This window comes from Pocillopora damicornis, chromosome 14, assembly GCF_964200805.1.
Source record: "Pocillopora damicornis chromosome 14, jaPocDami1.2, whole genome shotgun sequence".
Taxonomy (NCBI): domain Eukaryota; kingdom Metazoa; phylum Cnidaria; class Anthozoa; order Scleractinia; family Pocilloporidae; genus Pocillopora; species Pocillopora damicornis.
Window position 1 is genome coordinate 8,337,533 of NC_142683.1, and position 14,792 is coordinate 8,352,324.

Genomic DNA, 14,792 nt, shown 5'->3' on the forward strand with positions numbered 1-14,792 from the left:
CTTTTTTTATAACAACAGTAAAGAGGTTATTTAGAAAACTGCTAGATGCCAGATGTATTCTAGTTATGCATTCTTGTTGCTAGTTAAGTTGCTCTCTGAAACTGTATCTACAGTTTAATCATAGTGTATAGGTAATTTACAACAACACTATTTCATGTGTGATTGGTAAACACATTCTTCCAGTGTACCTTGTTGATCAAATTTTCACTGATGTATATAATGAGGTGTATGGATTTTAGAGAAAAACATTGGCGAGTGTAACTTAGGTGATGTAAAGTGCCAGGAGCCCATTACTCATGGGCTCCTGAAAGTTCTGAATTGTATGTGAAATGTTATTAAATGCAGATGTTACAGGCAAATTAATTAAAATCTCATTTACTGAAATTTACGGCACGTTGACTCCTGTTAAGCATGTTTCTCACTGAATTTCAAAAATCCATGTTCTGATCCTTTGGTCCCTGATCCATAAGAGTCCTTCATCAGTAGTGTAACCGGATTTATTAAGTAAATTTTCGCGGTGAAACGAGAAAGGGTTTTCACCAGCGAGCACGACAATACAATGACAATCCCTAAATCACATGGAAAATCAATACCATGACACCTTGCTACAATGCTAAACTGTGTGGTAACGCTAGACGCGTGACACGCGTGACAGAACACTCCCCGTCTGGTATAAGAAAATACCACTACAATATCTAAACAAAACAGTAACGTCCTAGATTAAAATGTCCAGTGATGTCCTAATTTCCAGCACAAAGCTGTGAAAGTTCACTTTTCTCTCGTAAAACTTAGACCGTTCATCCAAGTGGGGTTTTCATCTTCTCGAAATCTTTCTCCCTCCTAAGTAGGATAACCTCAGTGACGGGCCTGGTGTAGCTCTTTCTGGAGCCGTCTTTCGCTGTCACCAGGTCAACCTTGCGTACTTTACTGTCTGCGGAAGCATAAGCCTTGGTTATCCGGGCAAGAGGCCAGTAGTTTCTAGGTGACTCTTTACAATGAAGGAGGACCAAATCTCCTTCTTCTAGGTTCCTAGTTTCGTTTTGCCACTTCCTTCTTGGCTGGAGTGTCGGCAGGTATTCTTTTCGCCAACGGGTCCAGAACATATTGGCCAAGTACTGGACCTGCCTCCACTGCTTGCTGTACAGGTCTGTGCTGCTGAAATTCCCAGGCATGGATTTCAAGGCTCTGGACTTCTGTGTTAGCAAAGTGGCTGGGGTGAGAATCTCTGGCATTTCTGGATCAGAGGGCACGGGGACCAGGGGTCTGGCGTTCACTATAGCGGTTACTTCTGCCATGAGTGTTGTGAGGACTTCGTGAGTGAGACGTATGGGTCCAAGATCTGCAAGAATGGAGTCCAAGATCCTTCTGGTCACCCCTATCATTCGTTCCCAAACTCCACCAACGTGGGAGGCATGAGGAGCATTGAAGATCCAATTGCAGCCTTCAGTTGCTAGGTAGGACTGAATGGCTTTGTCGTCCATCTCGTTAAGGCAAGATTGGAGCTCGTTTCGTGCGCCCACAAAATTGGTACCACAGTCTGAGCGAAGCTGTACTGCTGGTCCTCGCAAGGCCAGGAATATGCGCAAGGCATTGATGAAACAGGAGGTGTCCATAGACTCTATCACTTCGATATGGATAGCCCTTGTGGTTAGGCAGGTGAAAAGTACAGCCCAACGTTTGCTGTTGGCAATTCCTCCTCTTGTCTGGCGAGCACTGATTAGCCAGGGTCCAAAGACGTCAAGGCCAACGTAGCTGAATGGAGGTGCGGGAGTAAGTCGATCAATGGGAAGATCGGCCATCTTTTGTGTCTGCTGCCGACCCCTCAGCTTCTTGCACTTAATGCAGTTGTTAATGGCGCTGTTCACGGCTCGCTTGCTTCCAACAATCCAGAAGCCACTGCTTCGGATTAGGCCGAGTGTGAAATGTCGCCCCTGATGCTGTATGATTAACAACTTTGCTCTGTTTAGAAGACAAGCATGTGGTGTCAGCTTTATACTTTCTGTGGTACCAGACTTCTCAAGGGTCTTTTGACGATGCGACTGGATAAAGGAGAGAAGTCTGCCAATCGCCCTCACAAGAGTTGTCCACTGTGAAAACCTAGAGAAGCGGCTGGTCCCGAGAGGTTTGTGAGGCAGAATTTGAGTTACCAGGGCTTGTAACACTGGGCGGACTTCCGGGTCATCTTCTGCAGTTTCTGAGGCTTGGTTGGCAGTCGTGTTGACAGATGCTTCCTGGTGATGAAGGAAGATAGGTCCATGATGCCACATACTGCCACTCAGGTTCTGGGCATCTACTGAGCGCGTGGCTAGATCAGCCGGATTCCGGTGGGAGGGTACGTAATACCATTGTTCAGGAGATGAGGATTTTCTAATACGCTCTACTCGATTGCTGACATAAACATAAAAACGTCGCGTCTCGTTGGTAATGTAGCCAAGGACTACTCTGCTATCAGAGTAGTAGGAGACTGTATCAGGCTTTATGTCCAACTCTCGGTTGATGAGCTCCGTGATTTCGATGCCAAGTGCGGCCGCACACAGCTCGAGACGAGGGATGGTTGTGGCATGAGATGGGGCCAGCTTCGCCTTGCCAAAGACGAAAGACACTTGGATGCTTCCATCGTGTTGGACAGTTCTGAGGTACGAGACTGCTCCAATGGCGTTATTGGACGCATCGCAGAAGGTATGCAGCTCCTGTTTTTTTACTCCTGTAGATGAAACTACTATGTAACAACGAGGGACCCTCAGAAGCGTTAGAGCTTGCAAAGCCTTGCACCATGCTTCCCAGGCCAGCCTTTGCTCTTCCGGCAACGGTTCGTCCCAGCTTTCTGGATGAAGGTTGCTGAGATTGGCCATCATGGATCGAAGGAGGAGCTTCCCTCTAACAGTAACTGGAGCTGCAAGTCCCAGTGGATCATACAGACTATTGAGGACGGAGAGCACACCTCGTCTTGTAAATGGCCTCTTCTCCAGAGAAACTTTGAAGGTGAATGCGTCTGCTGATATGTCCCATAGCACCCCTAATGCACGCTGAATTGGCACAGTATCCAGTGAGAAATCTAGGTCGCGGAGGTCAGAGGCTTGATCTTCTCTTGGAAAGGCATGAGTAACTTCTGGATGACTGGATGCTATCTTATGTAGACGGAGATTTGCTCTGGCTAACATGGCTCTTGTGCGAGTTAACAGGTCAATGGCCTCAGCGGGTTTGGCCACAGACTTCAGCCCGTCATCGACATAGAAATTGTTGTACACAAAGTCCTTTGCATCTGAACCAAATTCTTGCTCTCCAACTTCAGCTGTTTTTCTAAGGCAGAAGGTGGCTACTGCTGGTGAGGAGGTGTTTCCAAAGACATGAACCTTCATACGGTACTCAGTTAGCTCTTCGTTTGGATCGTTATTCTTGTACCAGAAAAATCGCAGCAGGTCCCTGTGTTGTTCTTGAACTAGGAAGGAGTGGAACATTTGTTCAATGTCCGCCACAAAGGCCACAGTGTCCTGACGGAAGCGTAACAGGATGCCTAGTAGGTTGTTTGTGAGGTCTGGTCCTGAGAGCAAGGCCTTGTTCAGGGATGTTCCTTTGGTTTCAGCTGCAGAATCAAAAACCACACGAATTTTATCTGGTTTTTGGGAGTGGTACACTCCAAAGTGAGGAAGATACCAGCGTGGGCTAGAAGGGCTTAATTCTGCTTTTGGTGCAGGTTCCGCGTGACCTTTATCGAGCAATTTCTGCATGAAGTCGAAGTAGTGCTGTTTCATCAACGGTTTTTTGTCAAGTGTTCGTCTAGTTGACCTCAGGCGCTTGACTGCATCTTCTCGATTGTCGGGAAGCTTGTTAAATTTCTCACGGACAGGTAAGGGCGCCTCCCAGCTACCAGATTCGTTCCTGGCTAATGAACTGTTCATGATTTGAATGAACTTCCGATCCTCCACTGACATTCCTGGTCTGTTGTCATCATTAGTGCATGCAAAGACATTGTCTCCCAGTCCATCTTCAAAGCTCCCTTTGATGAAAGTTCCTTTCTTTTGACTAGTTTCCAAATAAGTTGTGAAGTCTGCATGTGAACCATGTTTAACGTAAAGCCGGTTGCTGCATGGTAGCAGAAAGGAGGGTCGACCATTATCGAGAACTTGTGTCCTGTAAGATGAGATCTCAGTGGGCTTATGAGCGCCATCCATACAGGCGTTTCCTAACACCACCCATCCCAGGTCGAGGCGTTGAGCCCATGGTGCATTCCTGGGTCCGTTTCGCGATTCATGAATTTTGTGAAGGGGCGGTGCGTCTCTTCCGACAAGCAGGAGAATTTCAGCTTCTGGGTCTAGCTCAGGGATATTCTCAGCGATAGCTTCCAGATGGGGGTGGGCTCTGGCCGCTGCGGGAGTTGGAATTTCTTCTCTATTGTCTGGAATAGCGTTGCATTCAGTGAGGATGGGCAGCGTGTGACTCTGCGTGCCATCAAAGGATTCGATAACAAGGTTGTGGGCGCGTCTTCCCATGGCCTGACTTGTCCCTGAGCACGTTTTTAGCGTGTAAGGTGTTGCCTTCCCACCCAGGTTCAGCAGATCAAACAGTTTTGGCTTGGCGAGCGAACAGTTGCTTTGATCATCGATGACCACATATACCTTAATTTTGTTCTCAGGTTGACTGTTTGCGTAGATGCTCACGAGACATATCTTTGCACAAGACTTGCCTCCCATTGTGTTTCCACACACCTTTGTGCAGCTAGATGTCACTGCAGGCTCCCCGCCGTACTGGTGGGCATCTTTCAGCTCTACTTCTTCTGCTGCTGGTTTGCTGGGGGGTCCCGCGTGTAATGCTGTAACATGTTTATCACTGTGACACTCAGAGCATTTGACTTGGGTCGCACAATCCTTTGCTAGGTGATTAGTTGTGGCAAGGCAATGAAAGCAGATTCGGTGTTGGCTAAGCAAATTCTTCCTTTCAGTGAGGGGCATGGCCCTGAAGGCACGGCATTTGCTAAGCGGATGCGATAATTTGTGAATGACGCACCATCTTGCAGGGTCCCGGTTAGTTGAGCTCTTGAGTGCAGGGTCTGTGATGTCAGTCCTAAATGCTGTGAAGCCTTGTCCGAAAGGTGGGTCATCAGTAGGTTCGATTGGAGGTTTGACAAGAGGCTTGACAGGAAATTTCTCCAAGTGACTCTCCATGGATAAGAATGGATCATTCCGTTCTTGTGCAATCTCTTGAATGAAAGAGGCAAACTCCCTAAAAGGGGGGTAGTCAACACCATGCTGTGATTTGAAACGGTATGCGTGCCTTTGCCACCTTCCTTGGAGTTCTTCCGGTAGCTTCGCGAGCACTGGTTTCAGGAAGGCGGGTTCATCAAGGATTTTGAGGCCTGCAAGACCACCATCTTCTTTTGCACACCGCAACTCTAACAGTAAGTCCCCCAATTCTTGCAGACCTTTGTTGTCCTTGGATGCCAACACAGGGAACATTGTGAGTTTGTTCAGATGCACATTGGTAATAACTGCGGTCGAGCCAAAACGTTCGCCCAGCTTTTTCCACGATTCTCGTACCCCCGCAGTCGGATTCTCTACGTAAGCATTGCGTAGCCGTTGCACAAGTCTTTTGGACTCACCAGTGGTGTACTCCAACATTAGGGCTAGCTCCTCACTTGCAGTGATGTTTACATCATTTGTCATATTCTTGAAAGCTGCCTTCCAAGTATTGAAGTTTTCCGGACGATCGTCAAATTTTTCGATTTTGTTGGCAATCAGCTCCCTTCGAGCCATAAACTGAATAAAACATTCCATGCAGTCAGCTGGATTGGAGAATTTTACGGTTTGGCTAGGGGTTGAGGGCGATGCTCCTGGGTTCAGCTCCTCTAGAGGATCTTGCTTTTCCTTCTTGACAGACTTAGCCGTGAAACCAGGGGCGGTGAATCGTAGTGCACTAGGTTTTTGACCACGAGGACTAGATTCCCCCAGTTGGCTGCTGATAAATTCTTCAACACGCTTACGGGGTTCTTCAACGGGTAGATCTGGTAGCTGATACTCATTACCGAACCCGAGCTCATCATCAATGGCCTTGGCTCGCGCCACCGCTGCAGCTGCCTCTTGTTCGACGCGTAAGGATTCCAGGCGCGCTTGCTCTTCCCGTTTTCTCCTTGCAAAGGCCAGTTCGTCTTCTCGTCTTTTCTTCTCTTCAAGTTCAAGAGCCATCGCAGATTTAGACTGAAGTTCATTTATTTTCCTTTGCATTTCGGCCTTTTTCAATGCTGCGGCCGCCTCGCCTCTCGCATGGGCTCGTAGCGCACTAGATGAAATTGACGTCTTAGAAGCACGCGACCCAGAACAAGCCGACCCTAATTCTTGTAGAAGGTCATTTTTGCGATCTATTCCTTCCTGTATTGCTGCTTGAACGATTTCTTTTCGAGTCCTCATGATTTCCTCCAACGTTTGTCGTTCCTGACGTTGTTCGGGCGAGCTGGTGTACGCCGTGAAGTCCATCAAAGAGACCCAAACGAGCTGATATTCGTTGAACGCCGAGCGTAAATCTCCTACTGCTTTACGAAGAGCTTCGACGGAGTCCGGGGTTCCCTGGAGCTGAGAAATCGTTCGGGCAGTTGCTTGCCATAACCTTTCGAGCTTCGACGTATCTGTCTGAAGTCTGTTGGCTATCAGTTTGACGCTGGGTTTCGAAACTCGTCTCGGCCGCGTGGAATCCTCCTTTTGCTCGACGCCATCTTGGTTCACATTGTTTGCGAATGGAAGCGTGTCGATTTCGGCTGGCCGAGTAGTTTTCCTCGAGGTTTCAAGGTCTGCTTCGTAAGTAGCGAATGAAATATTAAAGGCGCCTGCCAGAAGGTCAGCTGCACTGGGAATTTCGTCTTCTAATTGTGGCTCGAGTTCCATATCCATGAGGTTGACATTATCATGGTTATCGCCTTCGTCGGCTGGCGAAAGGTCTCTCGTTTCACTGTTCTGATCCTTTGGTCCCTGATCCATAAGAGTCCTTCATCAGTAGTGTAACCGGATTTATTAAGTAAATTTTCGCGGTGAAACGAGAAAGGGTTTTCACCAGCGAGCACGACAATACAATGACAATCCCTAAATCACATGGAAAATCAATACCATGACACCTTGCTACAATGCTAAACTGTGTGGTAACGCTAGACGCGTGACACGCGTGACAGAACAATCCACATCCATATCATTGAAATTAAACATATTGATTTTCTCATTAGCTGAAAATGAGGCTCAATCGCAACATTACGTAAAATAGTAATAGTTTTTTTCCGTGTGATGTGTTGTACTTTTTTTATTGCTTACAAAATCCTCACGAGACCTGGAATTAGCCAATCAGGTTATATGTAAATGACGTAATATTCTAAACCCGGTTGTACAGAAATTTGCATACGCTGCACACATAGGCGTCCTCCCACTTAACTGATCATTTACGTTTCGCAACTTGCTGAAGACGATTTTCGATTTCGCTGGGTAAAGACACTGAATATCAAAAATGGCTCAAGGTGGAATGGTTCTTGTCAAATACCTATTGTTTATCTTCAACTTTATCTTCTGGGTAAGCTGAAGCTGTCTTGTTCTTTCCCTGATAACTCTAGTAGTCCTGCTCAAATCCTTATAGATGGTCCTAATGTCAAACAAGTAGTTTTTCATTACGCATAAATTTAGCTTCACTTGTGATTTGCTCAAAGTTTTTATCGCGTCAAAGTGTTAGTTTAACTTTCTGTGAGAGTTGTCGTTTGTTTCTTTTCTCAACTTTGTGTGAAGCTTTCACAATCGTTCATGGTGATACGAACCACTGCTCTTTCGCTCGAAGAAATGTTGCTTTCGTTTTCGGCCATCGATTATGGTGAGCTTCATTTGAATATTTTGTGGGAGGAACCGTTGGAAGACAGATATCTTTAGTAAATTAATGGTAGAGCTGCTTTCATCTGGTTCACAGGGTGACCCAAAAGAGATGCGGGTGTTCATCTTTCCGTCCTTCATGTCAAGCTGAACTTAATAGGCGGAGATAAATAATTTCTATTTTGGCTCGTAAATTACTACAATCTCGGTCGGTATACCACTTAACTGATGTATCGTTAATTTTCTAATACTCGTTCTCAATTTGTGGCTGAAAGAAATTTGTAAAAGTCTTGTCAGCGGATTATTGCGAGAAATTCACTGAATTATTGATGTAGAATTTTATACAGAAGAGATAGAAAGAGAGAGGGAAATAATGGCCAGGTGGCGGTGGAGGGTGTGAATGATTCAGGAATCTTCTTTGATCTGTTTACAACTGGCGCAATGTTGCTGGCGCGTGTAATAAATTGTACTGGACTTTGATCGCGTTATCTTCCTGAAATTAAAACCATTGGCGTAAGTTTATCTGTCGGACTAAATGTTTAATTCTCATTTACAGTATGCTAGGGATATTTAGTTAGGAATTTTTTTAGTATACTACCAATTCAAGTTTTATAGTTTGTATGTTGTGCACCCCATACAAGAGATGAATTATTTTCCACGCCATCGAGTCATTTCGTAGTTATTGATTTGTGAAACTGTAGTATTTAAATACCCAAGACGCTTTAAATCCAGGGGTCAGAAGTTTTAATTTTCAATATAAATTCCTCTTAAAACAATGCCCCCAAGTGTTCATGTTTTGTTGACTGCCAAATTTTTTTGGAGTCTCCCAGTTTATCTACATAACAGCCTCTCTTCTTATCTGTTTTTAACACATCGGTTTTCTTTGATTAATGGTTTCCACACAAAATGTTTAATAGTTTTTGTAAACCCATTGAGTAGAATTATGCAGGTTTATTACTAATAAAAATATTTGAAGGAGAGAACTTTTAAAATGAAATTCTGAGGCCAACCTCAAGTGAGCCTTATGTTTACTGTTGGTTTGATGTAAACTTTTGTCACACATAGCTGTGAATAAAATACTAACATTACATCTGAAAGTTATTGCTGAGAGTCCAAAATTTGTGAGGATAGACTCCCCTAAAGGAGCTAGATAGAAATTGTATTTTCCAATACCTCAGTTTTGCCTTTCCTGGATCATACAGTACATTTACTCATGACTGAATAAGAGCAGATCAGAAAAAAATATTGTACCAGTCATAATTATTTGATTTAAACACATAATTTGTGTTTTTTACTCTGCTTTGATAAATATGTTTCCCACAAGGAGGAGTTTTCTTTATTATCAAAGGAGGAAAGTTTCTTTCTTGTACCCCAAGTGACTAGCTATAGAACTTGGTGTTGGATTACTGACAGGATCTTTTGTTGCCATGGTGTTTTCAGCGGACTTATTGAAATTTTAAACCATCCTTTTAATATTTTGCTCTTGGACTCGTAGAAGTGTGCATTTTTAACCAAGTTATTCATGCACTCCTAACAGTGTTTCTAACTGTAATTTATAATATCTAGGGAAAGTTGCTTCAGACATTGTACATTGCAGTAAGTGTCTTGTAGATTGCCACTTCTCCAACCCTTTTATTTTTAATATCTGACAAGCGATTCTCCCTTCCAGTAATTGTGTATTTCCCTGTGAAGGAAATTTGGTTTTATATCACTGACACTCCTGATCAGTTTGTTTATTCCCATCATTTTCCTGTCTGCTAAATGTGTTGAAATTGTGACAAGAGTTAAATGTTCATCTTTGGGGTTTTTAAGAAGTGAGCCATTTATATTTTGGGGAAGTTGAAGTTAGAAACTGTTGCTGGACAACAGATGTCTCTGTTTGGTAAAATCAAGCATTATGATTGAAGCAGCTAGCTGAAGCCTTCAGAGTATGTGGAGAAGAATGCCACCTGGCCTAAATCTCCTGGTGTCTTGAAAAATTTTCTTATTTATCTTCCGTTTCATGGTGGAAGAACAACAAAATTCATGCATACATTTCATTACAGCAGAATTTAATTGCTCATTTAAATTTACTTATGGAGACTTTCCCAGCCATTAAAAAGTTAACAGAGAGAAACCTGGGTAGACTAATTGTTGTGGGAGTTGTGGAAAGGCAAAAAATTCACAATTACTGCTTGATAGTAGATCAAGATGGTGTGCTGAAGTGTTACTGTTATCCTTGAATAGAGAAAGGATGTTTACCTTTCCTATGAACCAATCAGATTGCAGAATTTGTTACTGAGTCCTACAGGAAAAAATACCCTTTGTTTTTTTCTAAATCTGATTCAAGTTTGCATTTTTGCAGATCTCTGGCATTTGTTTGATTGCCGTTGGTGCTTGGATCAAGGCAAAATACAAAGACTTCATTCAGCTAAGTGACAGTAGTAGTGCAGCGTCTGGTGCAGTGTTTCTCATCATCATCGGTGTCATTGTTGCAATTGTTGGCTTTTTGGGATGTTGTGGTGCATGGAAGGAGAATTACTGCATGGTCACTACGGTATTGGCTCAAATTTCTCCTAACAAATTATATTTTTGTCAACTCTTATTACTGTATTTAACAAGATATAATTGTGCACACCCATGAATAATACTCACCTCTAGTAGAGACCAAATTTTTATTGTAAAAAGGTTCTTACAACCAAAGAAACAAATCAAATCTTTGAACAATTATTTGTATGTCAGTATTATTTGTATTATAGTAGTTATTGGCTACATGCAGTACGACACAAAATGATTCAGTCAAGCTTTAACTAAAGTTTACTTCATGATCTTTACTCCAGTCATGGGCTAACATTCAAAAAGGCAGCTTCTGATTTTTTTCCCATTAGTGTTATGGATAGTTTCAATGACTGTAAGCTAAGGAGTCAGTGTGTACAAAGGCCCTGAAAATATCTATTACAGTTTAGGTGCCCCCCCCCCCCCCCCAAAAAAAGGGAGTTCCTCTCTTGCAACTTTTGTCCCTCCTCCTTTCTAGCTCTTCCATGAAATATTGATCACTTTAACATAAAAAAAATCCTTATGCTAATTAAAACAATCAATTTCTTCAAATGAATATGCAGTGCTTTCAATAAGGTTTGAAGAAGGTGGCTACGTCAGTGAAGCACCTGCCTGAGAATTTCCCTCTTGGTATCCCATTACTTCCAATCACAACAAACTGGCTTCAAACAGATGATCATTAAATATTCATCTCTTTATAACAATTGTTTAATTGATCATTTTATTTCTGATCAAAATCTTCCATTTGCTGATATGCTCCCTGGGTTTCACACAAGAAGTCCTCTGACAGAACATATGGTTAATGGTGACCAAAATTTGAGTCAGCTTTTTCTTGGAAACACAAAATCTTTTTTTGCTGGAGTTGTATGAAATGTATGCTGGATTATACCCACTGGAGCTTCAGCAGGTGCCTGATCCTATTGAAAACACTGAATATGGTGTCCAAAATTTGTGCAGCCATTATGTTAATTTTGAAAGATGTGTGGTCATATGATTGTAAATTGTTGTGAATGCAGTATATTGGTAGTGCAGGTAACAGTTTTTGATTTAGTAGCTCTAAATACTGTCTGTAATTTCCTTGCAGTATGCTATTTTGCTGGCCATAATTTTTATCCTGGAGATCGCTGCTGGTGCTGTGGCTTATGCCTTCAAAGGAAAAGTATGTTGAAATTCAACTAAAACTTTGGGTATCAGACTGAATATTGCATACAGTGGATATAAGGCTGATAATGATATCAACTTAAAATGGCTGAGCACTTTTTTTCTGGCATTTTAAAAGTGGGCAATTCTAAGGCCCATTTTACCAGCACAGATAACCATGCAATCAGAACTGTATGTTCTCTTGATCTTGCTTATTCACCACATTGCCACAGAAAGAGGCATACATACTGAGTGAGGTTAATGTCAAAAGAAACTGTGTTTGTCCTCACAGAGAGCTGAAATTCTCTTCACTTCACCACTCTGCTAAAGCTAAGATTTTCAATGCTCACCTGTGTTGATTGACTGCCCCCATATTTTTTTAGTGTATTTATTTTTAAAGAAAATATCAATAATGGGATTACTAATTGATCCAATGCCAAATTCTCCAAACTAACATGATAATAAGATTCATTATGCAGATGGTAAGGAGAATTACTAATAAGATCTTGTGAGTTAAAGGGTCAAGTTTGATTTAGTTAAGATCAAAGAATGGTTTCTTGTAACAATTAATTGTATAGCTTTTTTCAGTCATTTCCACAAAGTTTGAGGTAACTATCAGTAAGCCCTTGGGCAAGTTAGATTTCTATAAGTCTTGTGTTTTTATTTATTTTTGTATATTTTAGCTGGAGGATTATACCAAAAAAGCACTTGATGATGGTATTGATAAGTATCTTGATGGTGACAAAGATGCGATAAAGGCAATAGACAATATACAGATGCAGGTAATTAAGTTATTCTGTTGTAACAGAACTTTACTTAGAGTAAGGCAGAGAGGCTAAATGGGATGGAATTGGAAAATTAGTTTCTTTTAATTCTGGTAGAAGGCTCATTGCATGACAAGGAAAGGTTAACAGTATGTCTGTGCAGTGTTGTAGGGATAATTATATGAAATTGATAGGACTCTTATTAATACTGGTTATTCTGTTCAGCCACCATATAAACATTTGATTACACTCTTGTCAACCATAAACATGCTCAACATCCGTACACATCGGGCTCTTCTTGCCACATTTTGATGTCATGTGTGATCTACATTGTATTACTATTATGCAATCTATTTGTGAAGCACATTTGATTTTGGTTAAACAATTTTTCAATCTGTTCTAAGTTATTTTGCTAAATTTGCTGAGGAACTTCAGCTCAGCTGCAACCTGATACTGTAAATGGAAAGAGCTCTAAATTAATGTCTAATGTAATATGTTTGTTTTGGTTAAACAAATAAAATTTTCAGTCTGTTTAAAGGTTTTGTGTTATATTTTAGACAAGTTCCTTCTATCAATAAGGAACTATTTACAGCTTAGGAAATCAATAGGATTTTTTTAGAACTGGTTAAGATACTAATCCAAAATTAGGAATTGTGTAGTAAACAGTATGGAGAATATTCACGATGAAGTTAGAGTGTTAAGAGTTCATTACACTTACACTCTCTTCTCAACCACACAGTAAAATTTATGGTAAGATAGACACTGATCCATCCAAGTATGGATAACATATATACTCCTTGCAGATTGTCTCTAAGGCTGTTAAGATTTTACTCCATACTTTTTTGACTGGTTTGTGCATTTCAAAAAGTTTATTTGTTGTACACTATTTTAAGCAATAGCTTTTTTTTTTCAGTTTAAATGTTGTGGTGTTGATGGTTATGAGAATTACCTTAATGCTTCTGATGATAAAAAATTCCCAAAGACATGCTGTAAGAATGAAAAGGTTTGTCCTGGCACTGTTGGGGATGTAAAGAAACTAAATGGTACAAAACTGGATGATGAAATCTATACAAAGGTAAGAAATATCTCAATTTCTGGAAGAGTTTGTGTTTGCAAAAATTTTTTAAGTTATATTAACTTAAATTCCTGTTTGTTTTTTTTCTTCCTTATCTTATTCCTTATCTCACTGCTCATCACTCCAACATTGTTAATTGTGTCCAAACATTTATCCATGATAGAAATTAACATTTTGATTTTTTTTGTTAAAGGGATGCCTCAAACAATTTGAACAGTTTCTTCATGACCACATTTTGATTGTCGGTGGAGTTGGTATTGGCATTGCTTTTGTCCAGGTTTGTATTTAATGTTCAAAAGTTTGAGTTCTCAGTGCCAATAAATCTCTTTTTTCTTGTGGGCTTTATTTACTTTGGCAAAGCTGGTCTGGAGTCAATTTTAGGGAAGCTATGGTTTAGTAGGACTCACATTTTTCCAGTTCACACATAGCCCTATCTATGCAACATCCCATTTTCATCTTAATGGAGGCCTTGATCCAGTATGGAAGAAATCAAAGGGATTGTAAATTTAATTAGTTGGATTACTAAATGAATGAGTGATATCTGGATTCGTCCATGTTGTTCCGGATGGTAGAGTTAAGTGCCATACAGTTAAGTCCCTCCTATTTAAAATGACCAATGATAGCAACTTTTCCCCACCTACATGTACTTGTGTGGTGAAAATAAATCATAACCAACATCCTTGTATTTCAGATGTGTGTCAGAGCTCTAATGTTAACTCTTAATATTTTATTTTTCCTTCAGTTGATTGGCATTTTGTTTGCCTGCTGCCTCATGCGGTCCATCAAGGCAGAGTATGAAGTAGTGTAATGTTGCACTAGTCAGCCAATCAGCAGTACAGCCAGCAAATAACTTCACATATATCCAGCTATAGTGTAATTCAAATGTAGTGTGTTGTTCTATGTTAAAGCTGGGTTAGTTGAAAGATTGTATCTACAAAAGTGCAATTCAGTTGCACATTTTTGTTTTCTTAAATAATGGTGCAAATAAACAGGGGAAAATTTGCCATTTCTATTTTATTTCCCTGCCTGCAACCTTTAAAATGTAATTAACAGCTAAGGTGTGCCTGCTGTTTTCTTGTTTTTTTTGTCATTTTCCCCAACTTGTATTCTACAACCTTAATTATGTGCAGTTACATATTTTGTGATAATCAGATAGTGACCCCTGGAAATACAAAGCCAAGCTGTTACTTGTACCCAATGTGTATCTAGACAAGATCTGTATTGGATTGTTTTATGGTCGTGAGCCCTTGAAGTTGATGGGTATCTGTTGTATAATACCTTTGGTATGCATATCTACTGCATGAGCTTTTCAAGGATCAAGTCAATAAACTTTGGTTTATAACATAATGAGTAAGATACCTTTCCTTTCTTCATAGGCTAGGCCATGAAAACAGGGGTAAGGGTAGTTAGATTGAGTGGCTTAAAACTGGCAATTCAAATTGATATCCA

At 41.2% G+C, this 14,792-nt stretch overlaps 2 protein-coding genes across 2 annotated transcripts; one reads left to right on the forward strand and one right to left on the reverse strand.

Moving 5' to 3' along the window:
- Positions 1–797: 797 nt before the first annotated feature.
- On the reverse strand, positions 798–6,965 carry LOC149034295 (uncharacterized). The gene has a single exon (XM_089194841.1). It carries the CDS (start codon positions 6,963–6,965, stop codon positions 798–800), a length of 6,168 nt encoding a protein of 2,055 aa, XP_089050967.1.
- A 372-nt stretch (positions 6,966–7,337) lies between these two features.
- On the forward strand, positions 7,338–14,690 carry LOC113677341 (CD151 antigen). The gene is made up of 7 exons (XM_027194158.2): positions 7,338–7,542; positions 10,174–10,365; positions 11,449–11,523; positions 12,188–12,286; positions 13,182–13,343; positions 13,537–13,620; positions 14,086–14,690. Exons 1-7 carry the CDS (start codon positions 7,480–7,482, stop codon positions 14,149–14,151), a joined length of 741 nt encoding a protein of 246 aa, XP_027049959.2. The 5' UTR covers positions 7,338–7,479; the 3' UTR covers positions 14,152–14,690.
- Positions 14,691–14,792: the final 102 nt, after the last annotated feature.

Bases quoted from the DNA above. Each gene is read 5' to 3' on its own strand.
- LOC113677341 (XM_027194158.2), top strand. From the start codon at position 7,480: ATGGCTCAAGGTGGAATGGTTCTTGTCAAATACCTATTGTTTATCTTC. The intron at 10,366-11,448 runs GTATTGGCTCAA...ATTTCCTTGCAG, and splicing joins ATTACTGCATGGTCACTACG to TATGCTATTTTGCTGGCCAT. The intron at 12,287-13,181 runs GTAATTAAGTTA...TTTTTTTTTCAG, and splicing joins TAGACAATATACAGATGCAG to TTTAAATGTTGTGGTGTTGA.
- LOC149034295 (XM_089194841.1), bottom strand. From the start codon at position 6,965: ATGGATCAGGGACCAAAGGATCAGAACAGTGAAACGAGAGACCTTTCG.